The sequence below is a fragment of the Centroberyx gerrardi genome, chromosome 6 (assembly GCF_048128805.1).
Source record: "Centroberyx gerrardi isolate f3 chromosome 6, fCenGer3.hap1.cur.20231027, whole genome shotgun sequence".
In the NCBI taxonomy this organism is placed as follows: domain Eukaryota; kingdom Metazoa; phylum Chordata; class Actinopteri; order Beryciformes; family Berycidae; genus Centroberyx; species Centroberyx gerrardi.
This window is the reverse complement of record NC_136002.1, coordinates 27,980,312-27,996,909: the sequence shown is the minus strand read 5'-3', so window position 1 is coordinate 27,996,909 and position 16,598 is coordinate 27,980,312. Positions and strand designations below refer to the sequence as shown.

At 40.5% G+C, this 16,598-nt stretch overlaps 2 protein-coding genes across 2 annotated transcripts; one reads left to right on the top strand and one right to left on the bottom strand.

Annotated features, from left to right (window-relative positions):
- Positions 1-1,643: 1,643 nt before the first annotated feature.
- exosc5 (exosome component 5) lies at positions 1,644-5,797 on the bottom strand. Its single transcript, XM_071912543.2, has 6 exons — positions 5,677-5,797; positions 4,031-4,144; positions 3,121-3,242; positions 2,837-2,977; positions 2,140-2,229; positions 1,644-1,829 (listed from the first exon to the last, which is right to left on the bottom strand). The coding sequence occupies exons 1-6, from the start codon at positions 5,774-5,776 to the stop codon at positions 1,734-1,736; spliced, it is 663 nt and encodes a 220-aa protein (XP_071768644.1). The 5' UTR covers positions 5,777-5,797; the 3' UTR covers positions 1,644-1,733.
- Positions 5,798-7,798: 2,001 nt separating this feature from the next.
- Positions 7,799-16,594, top strand: bckdha (branched chain keto acid dehydrogenase E1 subunit alpha). The gene is made up of 8 exons (XM_071912531.2): positions 7,799-8,085; positions 8,848-9,024; positions 9,160-9,246; positions 9,333-9,441; positions 10,142-10,303; positions 11,366-11,572; positions 11,667-11,808; positions 15,516-16,594. Exons 1-8 carry the CDS (start codon positions 7,972-7,974, stop codon positions 15,856-15,858), a joined length of 1,341 nt encoding a protein of 446 aa, XP_071768632.1. The 5' UTR covers positions 7,799-7,971; the 3' UTR covers positions 15,859-16,594.
- Positions 16,595-16,598: the final 4 nt, after the last annotated feature.

Sequence of the window (16,598 nt, the reverse complement as noted above, 5' to 3'; positions counted from 1 at the left end):
TCGTCCATCTGATGCATGAGTGAGTTAAAAGTTAATTTTGGTCACAGCAAAAAAAAAAAAAAAAAAAACACCCTGCATGGTGAGTTTGCACTTTGCCATGTCAAACCTGCTCCGAGCTTCAACTTCATTCATTTGGTCTTGACTGATTGCAAGAATAGCTTTGATAAAAAAAAACAAATAAATAAATAAAAACTCTTGCCATATTGGTTTGAGCTTACATGTGCCATAAACAAAACGCTGAACAAGGGAAGTCCCACTGAGGAAATTAAAAAAAAAAAGACGTTTTCTATTTAGATGTATAGTTTTATAGAATCCAGAGTTGGATCACCCATTATTGATTTCTAATTTCAATATTTTGTGTTCCGCAAAACCAGTGTTGTATCAAGACTGAGTTGATAATAGGTGATGGTCACTACTACCAATCTATGTAAGCACTTGACAACCTGTGAAATCTCAGCGTCTAAATGTTGTCGACGTCCACTGTTGGTGTGCCGTGATGAAACCGCACTAAACACCGTCCGTCGTCCAGTTCTGACAATCCTAAGCAATCCTGTCTCCACTGGGCATTTGTGTCGATGGCAAAACCCCCTTTGTTGTTACAGTTGAATCACCACAATGGATTTGTAATTTATATGGAAGCATTTAATGTAGATTGGATGATCATCATGAACACCTTTACCCATCGTGCTTTCATGAGATGGGCCTTGGTCAGATCTGTCTCGGCTTGTTAAGATTTCACTCATATGGAGAACGAACGGACGCAGTGAGGCGCAGAACTCATGTGAGGCGATAAAGGTCAAAGGTTGTGGCAAATGAATATATTAGTATATGAGATATACTGTACTTTCCCAGTTCACATCCTTGTATTAAATTATATGTAAATACAAAAAAGAAAAAAAAACCTGAATCCCAATAAATGCACTCGTTTGACATTCATCTTTCCGCCTTTCATTTGCACATCATCTTGAACTCTACATGCAAGTGTGATTTTTGTTTTTTTTGCTCATGTCATTGTTCATGAAGGCATCATCTTGGAGTTGGGACGCACACCAATAGTAACGGGGTACCGGTCCACAGGAACAGAGATTCAAAGTAAAAGATTGTAGCCGCACTCCCATAGCTCTGACGCAGAACACTTTGTCTTACAACATTAAAAAACCAGCGTTTCCACAGCAACGCGGTCTTCGTCCGGGTTTTTTAATATAAGACAATAAAGAATTCTGCATCGGCACTCTGGGAGTATGGCCACAATCTTTTACTTTGAATGAAGGCATCATAACCAAACCACCATGTCAGTCTATTTGCTTCAAAACTATGTTCAAACCCCCCTCCACTCCCCCCAAAACACACACACACACACACACACACACACAGTCTTACTTAAGTCACTTTTGGGGTATTTACATAGACTTACATTCATTTCCTGAAGACTTACCCTAACCCTAACCTTAACCACTGAACCAAAAATTAGCTTTTTACCAATTGGGGACACGGCTGGTCAACTGGTCTTAAGTCTGGTGTGTGTCCCTGAAAGTGACTTAAGTCATACCCACACACACACACACACACACACACACTCACTTCTTCCTCCATGAACAGCACAGCAGACTAACAACTGGACTGAAACAAACGTAGCCCAAAAATGGTTGCTGAATATTTTATTACAACAAAAAGGTTTGCATGGTCTGTTAATAAAACGACAAAACACGGGGAAAGGGAGGCCATTTTCTCCATCAGAGGGTTTTGGAGTATCGCCGCCTGACAGAATCTCTGTAGAACTGGAAGATCTTCTCTGATGCTTTCTGACTGACTGCTATACACTGCTGGAGCTGCGGAAGCACAGAGACACAAATCAAGAACCTCCGCAAAATACTACATGTCTGTGATATCACTGCACGTAAAGTGAAGACACCGAAAACGTCTCGTCGTCATCAGACCTGGCACAAGAATAGCACAGATGTGATCAGGAACATAAAAGCAAACGTGAAAGGAGCAAAAATATTTCTTAATCAAACGCAGCTGTACTGTGTGTCCAAAAGAAAAACTCACTTCCCTGAAATCAGGCATTAGGCAAGATCATCAGCCTTAATTTCACAATGTCCCAAGAAAAAAAAAAAAAAATTCTATTTATCTACTGACCTCATGAACTGAAAATGATCCTTTGGTTGATGACATCATTACTCTGCGCTCTGTGCTGTCAATAGCAAATGTCATCAAAGCTCGACTTTCCTGGAAACAGAGAGGAAACAAAAAAGGAACAAATTAGAACATTCAGTGAGGTTTTTTCTAGCATGTAGAACAGAAATCTCCAAAACATTAAAAGGAAAAATCCGCCCTTGAATACTCTTACACAGTTATGTATCATAATCTGTGATGTTCAACGCATTCCTGGAAGTTATTTTATAATGAAGTGTTGTAATTTACCTTTTTTTTTTTGGTGTACCCACTTTCCCCCTCAACCTACCAGGTCGACTTCTACTTCAGCTAGTGATTTCCCATATTTCCCAGAACGCCTTGCAACAACCCCCAGAGAACGGGCCTGAAATTGTTCCATTCGGCTGTGGCTCTTACGTGTGTGGGTGGAGAGAGAGAGAGAGAGCGATATATATTTTCTGCTATCAAACTCCATTGTAGCTGCGCTGGAAATATCTCAGCGTGACGTCACCTTGTCTCTGCTTGGCCGGTTATCAGGGGGGGGGAATAAGAGAAAAATACACCGTCGAAGGAACAAAACGGACCCAGAAATGCAAGGTACACATCGCCAGTAGCTGTTTTATAGCGGTGTTGAAGTGTTTTTGGGGTGGGTTTTTCCTTTAACACAACACAATGCACTTGCCTTTTCCTGAGCTGCAGTGGGGTCTGTGATGATTTGACCCTCTGTGTCGATGGCGCAGGTCACTCCGCAGAACAGGCAGCTCATAGCAGGGCCGGCGTCCATGAGAGCCATGCAGGCGGCGTTCAAGAAGCAAGACAACAGCTGGGAGCCAGATAAGGACGTGACACCGGGAGGACGCTATCTCAGATGTGAACATGAACTTCACAGCACAAAGGGAGTAAGGCCCGTGTGCATTACGGCGACAGAACCGTCGTCACCAGATTGCGTTTCTCTAAAAAGGATACCGAGCCGTCATCGTGCAACACCTGCAGAACGAGAGTGAGGGAGGAGCGAGGGTGAAGGGAGGCGAGCAGAGACGCCTCGCATGTTTCACGCACACACTGCTCCTGTGATCGCTCTCTTACACCTAAAAAAAAAAACCCCAGAAAACATACAAAAGGTTGAGATGCTGTACATGCTCGGTTCAGACTGGAGGGAAACTGGCTAACCGATTCCCCCTTGTGGTGTGTAACGGTAAGACAGCCTTTACACAGCAGGATTATTATACTGTATGGCAGTGATTCTCAACCTTTTTCATATCACAGACCCTTAATTTAGTCCACATTAGGGCCACGGACCCCCATTTGATGAGATTCTGTCTCTCAGAGCCAAATCTGAAAATATTTTTTTGTTAGATAATGATTTTGTCCAGAATTCCATGACTATCTGTAGATAAGTGAAACTATGATCAAAACAGTCATTATTCTACATTATCTCATTGTGTTAACTTCTGGTAAATTAAATAATGGTGAAGTTTAACAATTCATCTATTTGCCTGGGGACCCCCTGGAACCCCCTCAAGGACCCCTGGTGGTCCCCGGACCCCACGTTGAGAACCACTGCTGTATGCAATATGTATGTATGCATATCCATTAGTAGCACTGTTAAGAACGTGCCTCCTCACTCTGAGCCACGTAAATGTACAATGTGGAATAATCAAATGACAACAAAAATAACTAAAATGCAAAATGCTTTTCTTAACAAAGCTACAAAGCGCAATAAAAAACAAAAGAAGAAACAAAATAAACTCATCGACTGAACAAGAAGCACTGCCCAGAGAGTGTTAACGCCAACTCAGCAAAATTCAGAAACTGCATTGGACTCCCCAACAGATAGATGAACCACAGCAGATTGTTTCTCCGGTGAAGCTCTTACTTGGCAGTCCCACTTTGGGCTGCACCACCACCTCCATGGTCGCCCGGTCGTAGATCTCCTTGCTGATTTTCACCTCCGCTGGTCCGTAAACTCCAGCCAGCACACTGGTGTCTCCTTCAGAAAAACACAAGAGGGCATTATTGAATTGAATATATAAATAAATATACAATAAAATACGCACAATTACACAAGTAAGAATTAGGGCTGGGTCATATGGTTGAAATCAATAACACGATAATCATAAGGATTTTCTTCGATATCGATATATATATATCACAATATGGCTCATGTTATGCAAAACCACATGTTAAATAATCAAGTTGATGTTCATTGCATTGAACTGAATGGTAATGTTAAATGTGATGTCAAACAAAACTGACATTTTCAAGTAATATTCCTTGAAATGTTTCATAGTTCATTTTGTCAGAGTTTTTAAATAAAATAAAATGTTATCATCAATTCAACAGCAGAATTGTGTGTCACAATATCAAAATATCTTCATATCATCACGATATGATTCCACTGAAAGACGATAATATTGAATTATTGCCCTAGTAAGAACAGGAAATCAGTCTAGATGGAGCAAAAACTTAGGAGTTGAATCATGGTAGTGTTAAATTGCAGATGGAGCATCTGAACAGGACAAGGTGAGTACTGAAACATCAAATAATTCAATCAAATAATTTAAGACAGACATTGATAGAGGCCAGCTGGTGTAATTAATGAACAATTCATTCATTTTGAAATATAAACTTTCCACTTTTTTTGGGTAGTGAACAAGTCAAGTTTCCAAATCATGTAATATCAGTTCACTAGAGGTAGAGTTCATCGCACAGAAAGTCATTTTCCCTTTTTAAAACTATGATGTAGAAGCCAGGGGTATTTTGAGTCTTGTTCATCTGCAATGACCCGCCACACATTAGGAAACTGACAAAATGAACAAGATATAAAAAAGTTATAATCATTTTCACTGACTGACTCCTCAACACGGTTGCAACTTTCCATCGCTGATAAGCCAAAACTGCAAAATCATAAAATGACAGGCCTGATATTGAGGAAATGAAATGGGTGTCAGGGGTTTAACAACTACAAAACATTCAGGATACATGTGTTTTTGTAAGTAGAGGACTTCCCGGGTTCCACAAAGTTTTACCCAGCAAAAACAAGACCCATGACTTTCTACCCAAACTTGGGGGGGAGAAAATCTGTTTTGAAATCACTACATGCAAATCCAGGTGTGTCTGGTGTATCTGGTTCTGTAGAACTTAGACACAAATATTTTAAAATGAGTGAAAATGAGCAAACCAGAGAACCAAAGCCCTAACCTGTGATGTCATCAAGAAGAGACCAAACTCGGAGTTGCTCCATCTACAGTGAATTACAAACTGCCTTTGAGGACAGTTAGCTAATGGTAAAATCCTTAAACAAACATTCAGTGCTTGACGTTTCACTTCCAGATCGTCTTTACTGAATTTTTGCTGTTGCACGGAGGATTTTGTCATTAATTTAAAGCATTGTGTGAGTGCAAATCATGGAAGCACTATAGCAAATAGCCTCGGCTGACGTTGCCCGGTATAAAGTACAGACTAGTCCGGCTCCTACTACCGTAAAGGACGGGTTCGAGTCGTGTTTTTCTGTCTCACTACCTTGGATGAAGGATGATGAGCCGTCGGGTCGGGACAGTAAACTCTGTTCGCAGCCAAACTCCCTCAGTGAAACGTTTGAAGCGCCGCAGACCTCCATCATCGTGCTGTTCGGTGAAGTTGAGACGCGAGCGTATGACGTAATGTGTTGTGCAGATTGGGGCCGCTTAGTGATGACATCAGCACCCTCGATGTAGGAAAGGATGCATCCCGAAACGCTCCAACTGCAGCTCCTTGCATCCTTGTTTTTATGTGATGTCTTTTATCTTCGTGTTATTTACTATTATTTAAACCCTCTTGCCTTCTTGTTTTACTTGCTTGAATTTATTTTATGAGTTTGATGTTTGCCTAATTTGATTGTTAATGCACTTTGTAAACTCTGTTTTTTTTTAAAGTGTTTTACAAATCAAGTTAATAATAATATTAATAATACAACTACCACCATTACTACTACTACTACTACTACTACTACTACTACTACTACTACTACTACTACAGTAACCGTAGTGATAATAAGAGGTTAATGGAGTATTGGAGTAGAGAAGGGATAATAAGCTTTGATGATAACCACCAGTTTCTTCAGTTTCCCATAGTGTTCTCATAATAGTATGTAGATGATAGAACAGAAGTTCAATAGAAACACTGTTGAAACTCTGTAGCAAAAGCAGGGCCAGCTCTAAACTGCTGCAGGTCCTAGGCAAAATTTTCTGTGGAGGCCCCCTACCCACCATCAAGCAATAAAAAATGAGTAAAAATGTGTTTAAAGCATTGTATTTTTGTTAACTACCATAACATACAGCACATGAATATCAAAATAAAATGTAATAAATTCAAAGGTGAATGTGTCTCTCCCCTTGTGTGAACATGAGCTTAAAATGAGGGCTTTCAAGGGCCTCAGCCAATAAGATCCATCTCTTGCTGGAGGAGGGGGGGGCCTCCCCTGAATCAGAGCTTTTGATTGGTTTTATGATCATTGGCACGGAATGTATCCAATAAGAATGGTAAGAGTGGTAAGAAAGTAGAAAAAATAAATTAAAGGATGCATGAGGCCCTTGGCATTTGCCTATTCAGCCTATAGGGAGCACCGACTATGAGCAACAGTGTCAGGATTTTAAACTGGTTTGATAACCAAAGCCCCTATTTACTTTTTCTACTGGCTGGCTTGTTTCATTGTGGTTGACATTGCAGTGTTTGGTATTCTGTAAAACATGAACTGACTAAGTGCGGTGTGTTCAGTGGAAAAACTGATAAGGAACCAAAAGTCTACAGAAAACATGTTAGACGGCTTCAAATATCAAAAGCCGGATTACAGTCTTTGAATGCAGCACAGTGTCTTCCTTTTCTAGCCTGGTCAAATATAATATAAAACTTCCAAGACTCAAACCAGTCAGACATGGAAGTATTATCAAATTTTTTTATTTTTTTTTTACAGTGTATCAGACACAGTTATACCGGAAGTTAGACGCGTCTCCCTTCAAAATAAAAGTATAAAACTTTAAATAAAAAGGTGGGTAAACCATTACCTCCAGTCAGGGATCATCATAAGGCATCACAACCACCAATATAAATGAATAAATTATTAAATAAATGAAAAAAAAAATAGGTGGGTTAGCTGGGTTTAGGATGGTTTATCCATGGAAGTATTATATTATTGAGTATATTATTATATTATCATATTGTTGGGGTTTACCTTCCACTATATGCTTTAGTGGCAAGAACAGAACAAAAAAAAATTAGGTGGGTTAGCTGGGTTTAGGATGGTTTATCCATGGAAGTATTATATTATTGAGTATATTATTATATTATCATATTGTTGGGGTTTACCTTCCACTATATGCTTTAGTGGCAAGAACAGAACAAAAAAATCATATGTAAATATTCGGTTGAATCGCACTGAATTGCTATAGCTGTATAGAATTAATGGATAGGGTACTAATATTGTGTTATAGTTCAGGGTATTTCGTTATGAAAGAGGCCTTATGGATGGGTAAATTGGAGGCTAAAAATATAATATCTTTCAATACATTATTTATTTTCTCTTTGGCAGTTTGTCTATTTGAGTTTTATTTTGAAGGTTTTCACCGGAGGTCCTGTTGTTGATTCTGGTCGGCTTAACCCTGGTGAGTGGGGAACTCCATGAACTGACAAGTGTGATTGTGTGTGGGGATTGCACTGCTGCAGATCTACAGGGAAGAAGGTCAAACGCTTGTTGTTAGTGTTCTGCACGATTTTACCAGCTGTACTGCAGAACTACTGACAAGCTAACTGTCCAGGAACAGAAACGAGTCGGGCTGACAGATGGCGGCTGTGAGCAGTATGAACAAAATGTATGGGATATGCTTCCATGCAATTCGTCAACGGACAGGACTGAAGGCGTCCAGGCTACTTCAACAGAGGGCCTTCAGAGTCAGTGTGAGTTACAGTAACGTTATGCATTATTCTGAACGGGCAACATTAAGCAGTCAGCTAGCTAAAAAAAATGAAAAGGTCGCTTGACTTTTTCAGTTATCGCGTTAGCTTGTTAGCTAGCTAGCTGCCTAGCTGAAGCTAACGTTATCTGTTCCAGTTTATCTAACCCAGTGTTACATACTTATTATTTAGTTATTGTGAAGTGTTTCAGAATTAAATTATGGTCTCGCTATTAATGATCAACTAATGACTGCTTTTGTTGCACCTAGCGTGTGTTGTGACTTTATTTTTCAAAGGCAGTCCTTGGGCAGTTCATGTTAGCTAGCTAACATCATGCCTTAGCTAGTTAGCAACATCCCGATTGGTCCAACGAAGGGGTGTGCGGACAACACTTCCGTCTTCAACTTGAAGTCAATAGATAAACATCTGTCATATTTGGAGATGGTAAAATAATGTTTCGTGGGCTCAGCATCTGATTGATCGTTTAAAGTCAAATGTGTTTTAATAATTGTTTTGGCAACATTTCCAAAACAGATAATTTGGCCACCGTCCCGTAAAATCACCCTGGGTAAAGTCACAGTATCCACAATGTCAGTCTCTCATTCACTCAACTGATAAGCTCCATGTCTTTCTTCTCGATGTCATTATTAAGAGAAAGTTGAATCTTGCTATGCTGTGTCTATTTTAGAATGGGCCTCTGGCTGTCCTTGCCACTGCACTGTGCTGTCGTCATCATCAGTGTTATGTTTGTATTGAATGTTTCAGGCGGCGCACCGACAGCAGCCCTTTGACTCCTCCATGGAAAAGCCTCAGTTCCCTGGAGCCTCGGCTGAGTTCGTGGATCACCTTGAGTTCATCCAGCCCAATGTCATCGCTGGGATCCCAGTGTACCGGGTGATGGACCGGCAGGGCCAGATCATCAACCCCTCTGAAGACCCACAGGTATAGCGGGCTGGTGTATAGTGGCACTATAACCTCCACTCCTAAACCGTTAAAGCCATTGTATAACATTTCATGCTGTGAATCCATTTGTTTGACCTTAATATCAGGACATATGGCTATTTCTCTCCTGCTCAGCTCTCCAAAGAGACTGTGTTAAACTTCTACCAGAAGATGACTATGCTCAACACAATGGATCGGATTCTGTATGAGTCTCAGAGACAGGTAAGACTTCTCAGCTACGTCCTCCTGGTATAACCGTGGACAGCAGAGCGCAGCGTGAGGAAATGTTAATTTGTTTTCTGTTAAAGGGTCGGATCTCCTTCTACATGACCAATTACGGTGAAGAGGGGACTCACATCGGTAGTGCTGCTGCTCTCGACCCAAGTGACCTGGTGTTCGGTCAATACAGAGAAGCTGGTAAGGATCAGACGGCAGGTGGTTGTTGGTGGATTGCACAGCATTATGTTTCTGATCTATAAACATATTGTCATTTTATATGGAAGCTCACAAATCCCTTTAAACACTTACTTTTGTATTAATTTTATACTGAACAATTTTGTTGTAATGATTATGTATTCTCATGACTGTTGTTATCTCAACTGTATCAAATACAGTTGTTTCAAAATAGCACTCTGTAACATTGTTTTGAAAAATTTATGATGATTAAAATTAGAGCTGAACAATTAGTTGGAAAAAATCGAAAGCGCAATATGAACTTCTGCAATTTCCAGAGGCTGCAATTAATTTCTTAAGAGAGAGGGGCATCCAAAATGGATTTCTGAACAAGGTATTTTAGTGCTGCGGGTAATCATTGGTCCATGAATCAAGCACAATATTGGTGAAAACCTTTCATCATCCCTTTTTAACAAAATAACTTTTCTTTAAACAATTTTAAAGTTCCAAAAATTAATGACAAGAAAAACATGCAATGATATGAATCGCAGTTTAAACCACAATTGCAATATTCTGTCAAATAATCACAATTACATTTTTTGTCTTTTAGCCCTAATTAAAATGATTATTAATATTATAACCATAATAATAAACGCCATAGATCTCAGTAAATCTCAGTATTATTGTTATAATAAATATTAAATGTTTTTGTGCTGCCCTGTAGGAGTGCTGATGTACCGTGGTTTTCCGCTGGATTTGTTCATGGCTCAGTGCTACGCCAACGCTGACGACCTCGGCAAGGGCCGGCAGATGCCCGTCCACTACGGCTCCAAGGACCTCAACTTTGTCACCATCTCTTCTCCTCTGGCCACACAGATCCCCCAGGGTGAGCTTAAGTCTCACATGTCATGTATATTCATATGCTTTACCGTTTTTGTTTTGCTGCCCTTTTGTAAAGCACCTTGTAAACTTGTTTTTCAATTTCAATTTATTTTATTTGAAAAGGGACAATGTACATTAATCAACATTCAAACAAATGTAAATGTACCCGAGTTAGCCAAAAGGCTAGTTTTCATCGGCAGTCCCTTTGCCTGATGTTGTTAGGCATCCTAGAATAATAAAATAAAACATACAATAGTAAAAAACATCATTGTGATAAAAAGCGTATACAATACAGTTAAACAACATGAGCGGACAAAATCCAATGGTAGATGATACAGGTACAGTATGAGTACAGTCATGTTAAAGGTGGATAAAACCAGCATCAGTGTTGACATTGTTGGTTCTCAATAAGCCATTTCTTAACGTTACACTTTAATGAATAATAGGATGGGGACTCTCTAATTGATCGTGGTACTGAATTCCATTGATGTGATGCTCTGAAGGAAGAGACGGCCTGGCTAAATACAGTTTTTCTGAGTGGGATTGTGCAGTCCCCCCTAGCTGCACCTCTAGCAGCTCTGTTTGAGGTAGATTTGAAGTTGATGAAGCCAGACAGAGGAGGAGGAGCTAAACCATGCATAATCTTGTAAACTAGGCAGACATTTTTGTATTTGATGAGGTTTTCCCAGCTGAGCAGATTATACTTCTTTAGAATATGGCAATGATGAAAACTGAATGGCTTCTTGTCTAAAGTTTTAAGTGCTTGCTTGTATAATGATTCCAGTGGTTTTAAGGCTGTAGCGTGTGTATTAGACCAACTTATCATACAATAGGTGATGTGGGAGAGAACCATTGAGTGGAAGTATATCTTAGCTCCCTCAGTTTTTAGATAAGTGCTATATGTATATAAGTTGAATTAATACTGTTACTTCTTCCTCTCCATCTTATCCCTAACCTTGACAACTACAAAGTATACACCTGTGTGTTAACCTCTCCAGTCTGTAAGTATATACCACTGTAACAATACATCCATATGTGATGTACTGTATGTCTGTTTCTGTTTTAGCGGCTGGAGCGGCGTATGCACTCAAGAGAGAGAACATGAACCGCGCTGTTATCTGCTATTTCGGAGAGGGAGCAGCCAGCGAAGGGGATGCCCATGCCGGCTTCAACTTCTCTGCCACCCTTGAGTGCCCGCTGATATTCTTCTGTCGTAATAACGGTTATGCCATCTCTACCCCCACTAACGAGCAGTACAGAGGAGACGGCATCGGTAAGAGAGGCCTTGGTATTATTTTTTTCTGCAGTATATGATTGAGAGAACATGCTGCCCGTATGAACACACCATTCTCTCCCTGGTTAAACAGCTGCTCGAGGTCCAGGCTATGGCATGATGTCGATCCGTGTCGATGGTAACGATGTGTTTGCTGTGTACAACGCCACAAAAGAAGCGCGCCGCCGAGCCGTGGCCGAGAACCAGCCCTTCCTCATTGAGGCGATGACCTACAGGTTAGTTGATGTTTGAGTGATTATTGTGAATGACCGTCTGCATTTTCAGGCCACGTGACATGTAGGCTGATTATAGCTAAGGTTTGACTGTCACAACTGATTTTTCAGTCTTGAGATTTGGGGGTGGCTGCGTGGTGCTAGAACTCGGGGAGTCTGTGATTCCCAAATCCAACTCGTCACAGGATTGGGGAAAAAAGCAAGCAAGGTCTGGGCAATAAGGACAGCATGATCATCATCTGATTTACAGTATATATAGTGGAGATAATAATAATATGCTCAGACTGGGCGTTAGTTCGGTGTTTGTCACTAGGTTCACCCCGGGGTGTCGGCCGGAACACCACTGAAGGCCCTGACACACCAAACCGACATCAAAGAACCAGCGGCGACGAAGGCCGACTGTTGCGTCGCCTGCGTCTGGTCCAAAAAGTTGCACTTGAACACACCGCAAAGACTACAGCCAACGGCCAACTAGCACGTACGTTCTGCACCTGCGTGAGGGGAAATAACTCTCCATACCAGCAGGTGGCGGTAGTCTGTATTTGTCATTCAAAAAGGGAAACCGGAAGACCTAGGACTGCGGATATACAAACCGTAAACAAAGCAGCGTTTGCTTACCATTTTCACACCACTCTCGCTCATCACAGACGGTTTCGCTACTTCTAATCGAGAATATGTCTGATAAGAAGTTGCAAATGGCACTGGCGTTGTCAGCCCTCGTCGTTTGCTTGCTTTCGTCACTTCCGTTCCGGAGGTGTGTTCTCCGAGAGAAGTAGATATGCGGTTTACTTCCTTTCTTTACTTCTCCTTTTGCAGCAACACATACAGGTATTCCAGTGCTCATGCAATAACAACTGGATGTTATGGTTGTGGTTATGGTTGTGGTTTCCTATAAAGAAAGAATAACAAAATACAACTGAATGAAGGATAACAAAACGTATACATACATTAATTTCACCCATATGCAGTAATATGCATAATATTACCAACCTAGTATAAACAGTAATTGTAAACAGAGGAAGTAATAAAATGGCTACACTTCTCTCTCTCCTTTACACTATCACAGAAACAAAAACAAACCCAAAACACTCATTACACGGGTTTCTCAGACATATTAACACTGTGTTAAGTTACTGCTAATACTTGACACTAACCACTTCGTATTTTAGCTCAATCATAAACCACTCTTAACAGTACCAATAACGGGTAATAAATGTATGAACATGTTTTGAACTCGACATGACATATTCACATGGCAAGCTCCAACTTCTCCTTCACATTGGCTAACAGAAGTTATCTATAGCTGCATCAACACAAGGAAATACGATACCACAAGTAATGCAGCGGATAAATACTGACTCTTTCATTCACACACAGATCACTTGTAATAAAGTTATTGCAATGCACAAACGTAGCCCATCACTTGACTGAAGCACACGACTTTTTACTGCGTGACATCAGTTACGATATAACGGCATCATGTGGGTTGGCTCACCCTATAAAATTACCAGCACTGAATAAACAGATACCTAACAGCACATCAGACATAGAAGCCCCATATGGGCAACAGTACTTAATACTCTAACTCATAACTTTGTGGCCTTTTCTACAGTATATTTCTTTATTATGCCATGATTGGCATAAAAAAATATTCTCTTCAGTGACGATATTAGTTTTGAGATAAAACTAGCCAAGCAGTTTGGTGTTTAAGGGTGTTAACAAATTCAGGCAACTGCATGACTTTGACGTAGTGTTTTTATCACCATTATAAATAATTAACTACTAGTATTCCAGTGAACCATCCACTAATGCACTTGGCATCAGTTACGATGTGAACTTGATCTGCTGCAGTTAAACACTGTATGAATGTAAGAAGTAACTCTGTTAAGCCACTATTGTAGTTACAAGATATATCTTGCAAAAGCAGTTTGGTTTGTGAAGTGCAACATTCATTCCTTGTGGGTTAACTGCAAAGGGCACAACACAACCCTCAAATACTAGTTGACTTGCACTGCTGTAGGTAACGTTATTAACATAAAAATATTCTTTTGAGCACATACTGTATCAGTTATAGCAATAGATAGAGCATCAAAGTGCCTTGGTGTTTGGGGGTGCAGCATTTTGGTTTTGAGATACCATTGAATATTTAAACTATCAGGCAAAAAAGTTGCTTATTAGAAGAATAGTAAGCAAAGAGAAAATAATGTTAGTCTGGCACAGTTAAATTAGCAGCACTGTTTTTTTGTATGATACTGTCCAAGGTGTGCAGTTAATAACAATGCACTCTGCAGAGTGTTTTTACTTGGACATACTGAGCTTTGTATCCGGAGAAGAAAAAATGCTGCATTGAAATAAAGCGTCAAACTTAAAAGCAGGTAGAAAGGTAAGATTGTCTATATGAAGTTTTGATGTCGTGGTCCCAATGACTTTCTCAGAGTGGGTTCACACCAGGCATGTTTGGAGTGGTTTATTTTAACTTTGGAGCGTACATTTCTTAACTTCAGTTCGTTAAGGCAAGTGAGAACAATGCCATTCGTACTCGGGTGCGCATCAAATAACCACAATGACACCACCTCAAAACACAGGTCTCTGTTCTTCACCAAGCGAACTGTGATTCACTTGTTAGGGGTTGGAACATAATCTGAACCACCTGCAGGAAACAACCCACAATTCAAGGTTTTACTTATAAGGAGACTGATGTTGACATCTGAAAGCCAGCAGTTCCTCATGCAAGGAAAGTCTTGTATTACAAAACCAACCGAGGGCAACCCACAATCTGGACTGATGCTCATATTCAGTTGTTTCCTCATAACTCGTCTGCACACCAGAGAAGGTAAATTACAGCAAACAGCCCAGACAAGTCCATCATGCTTAGCTTAAGTTACAGGGACTGGAGTCAGATTTCCTGCCAAAATGTCTAACCTGGCAGAATGACAGGTTACCAAAACTCTGTCCAATAAACGAGCCACTTGTGTCTCATGTGACTTTTGTTTCCAAGCCCTGGTTCACTTGGAATAGGACAGTATGAACCTAAATGAACCAAACACAAAAATGCAACAAAGCATTTTTTATGGGGCCATTATTGTAGCAGAACTATTTGCAAATGTGTGTGGAGAGTTGTGTAACTATCTCAATCCGTGTGTGCGTAATCAGATTTGTAAATGTGTAGACAAATCTCCAAATCTGAATACAGATTTGGAGATTTTTTTACACATTTACAAATCTGATTTTTTTTTACACATTTACAAATCTAATTACGCACACACAGATTGAGAAACAGTTACACAACTCTCCACACACATTTGCAAATAGTTCTGCTACAATAATGGCCCCATAATTTTTTTTCCGCTAATGGTCAGACCAAAGAAAACAAAAACTGGAAGTGTGATTGCACACTAAGTGTATCTGAATCTGCTTGAGCACAGGATGGCCAAAACTTTCTGAATGTCATTACATTAGGGCCGTGCATAACTCAAAGCCTTCTGTTGTAGGTAGAGCTTGCAGGTATATGCCATTTTTACTAGTACAAAGAGTTTTAGTTCCTGACCTTGACCAAGAACAGTCATGAAGGGAGGAACATATTGACCTAGTTTGATCAAAGTCAACAAAGTCCTCTGTTGGTCATTAGAGCAGTTGTTTGCAACACTGATTTTCAGTCCTGCCTTCTATTAACTATACAGTGATTAACTTGAATGCCGTCCATTCTTCAGAATCGGCCACCACAGCACCAGTGACGACAGCTCCGCTTACCGTTCGGTGGATGAGGTGAACTACTGGGACAAGCAGGACCATCCCATCTCCAGGCTGAGACACTACATGACCGCCCGCAGCTGGTGGAGCGAGGACGACGAGAGGAGCTGGAGGAAGCAGTCCCGCAAGATGGTTATGGAGGCGTTCGAGAGGGCCGAGAAGCGCCAGAAGCCCAAGCCCGACCTGCTCTTCTCCGACGTGTACCAGGAGATGACACCCGGCCTGAACAAGCAGAAAGAATCAATGTGGAGGCACGTGCAGCAGTACAAAGAGCACTACCCACTCGACCTGTATGATAAATAATTGCACCATCAGGATGGAGCAAATCTGGTGCACAGACACGGGAGTGGGTGAGAGAGTCTTGGGATTTGGATAGACTGTTGCACGCCTTTTACTGTATGCATAGATATATAGTTTTGATATGACACCCATCATCTTTTCTGCACAATATGGAGGGTAAGGTGATGGTGACGTTCTTCAAAACATTCTACTACACGCCTCTGGGTTTTGTGCCTTACGTGAAGAGAATGACACTCTTCTGTAAACGCTAGTTGTGATCATCGTATATTTCCCATATCAGGATCATCTAGGTTCTTTTTCAAATGCAGCAGAAGGCGCGGGTACAGTTTGAATGCATATGCTCACAGGTTAAGTGTACAATTAAAGCAATAAATACTGGCCTCAAAGTTCTACCACTTTTGTGTATGTTCCCTCTCCTTGGACATCGGTCCAATTAGATGAGTAACTACAGTAGCTGTCCTCTTCAGTGATTATGGTATTTAACAGTTTCCTTTCTGTATTGTTGAGGTGTCTGATTAAATGTGATGTTTTGAGAAGAATTAACCCCTTTTTAAAGGTTTTAAGTATACACACCTAACGTTTAGATGGATTTGTTTTGCTGGCATTACAGTAATGCTGTTACATTACGTGTTTAAAATCAGTCAACTGTACACCCTTCCTGTAAATTTAAATGTTTGGTGTTTTGTGGAAAAAATATGAAACTTTACCTGATGTCTGAAAGGCAAATAAAGTAAAGACTTGGC

Excerpts from the sequence above, each read along its gene's own strand:
- exosc5 (XM_071912543.2), bottom strand. The coding sequence starts at position 5,776 with ATGATGGAGGTCTGCGGCGCTTCAAACGTTTCACTGAGGGAGTTTGGC. Across the intron at positions 3,243-4,030 it reads GCCCAAAGTGGGACTGCCAA|GTGTAAGAGAGCGATCACAG; the intron begins GTAAGAGCTTCA and ends TTTTTTTTTTAG. Across the intron at positions 1,830-2,139 it reads GATCATTTTCAGTTCATGAG|CTCCAGCAGTGTATAGCAGT; the intron begins GTCAGTAGATAA and ends GTGCTTCCGCAG.
- bckdha (XM_071912531.2), top strand. The coding sequence starts at position 7,972 with ATGGCGGCTGTGAGCAGTATGAACAAAATGTATGGGATATGCTTCCAT. Across the intron at positions 9,247-9,332 it reads TGTATGAGTCTCAGAGACAG|GGTCGGATCTCCTTCTACAT; the intron begins GTAAGACTTCTC and ends TTTCTGTTAAAG. Across the intron at positions 9,442-10,141 it reads CGGTCAATACAGAGAAGCTG|GAGTGCTGATGTACCGTGGT; the intron begins GTAAGGATCAGA and ends GCTGCCCTGTAG.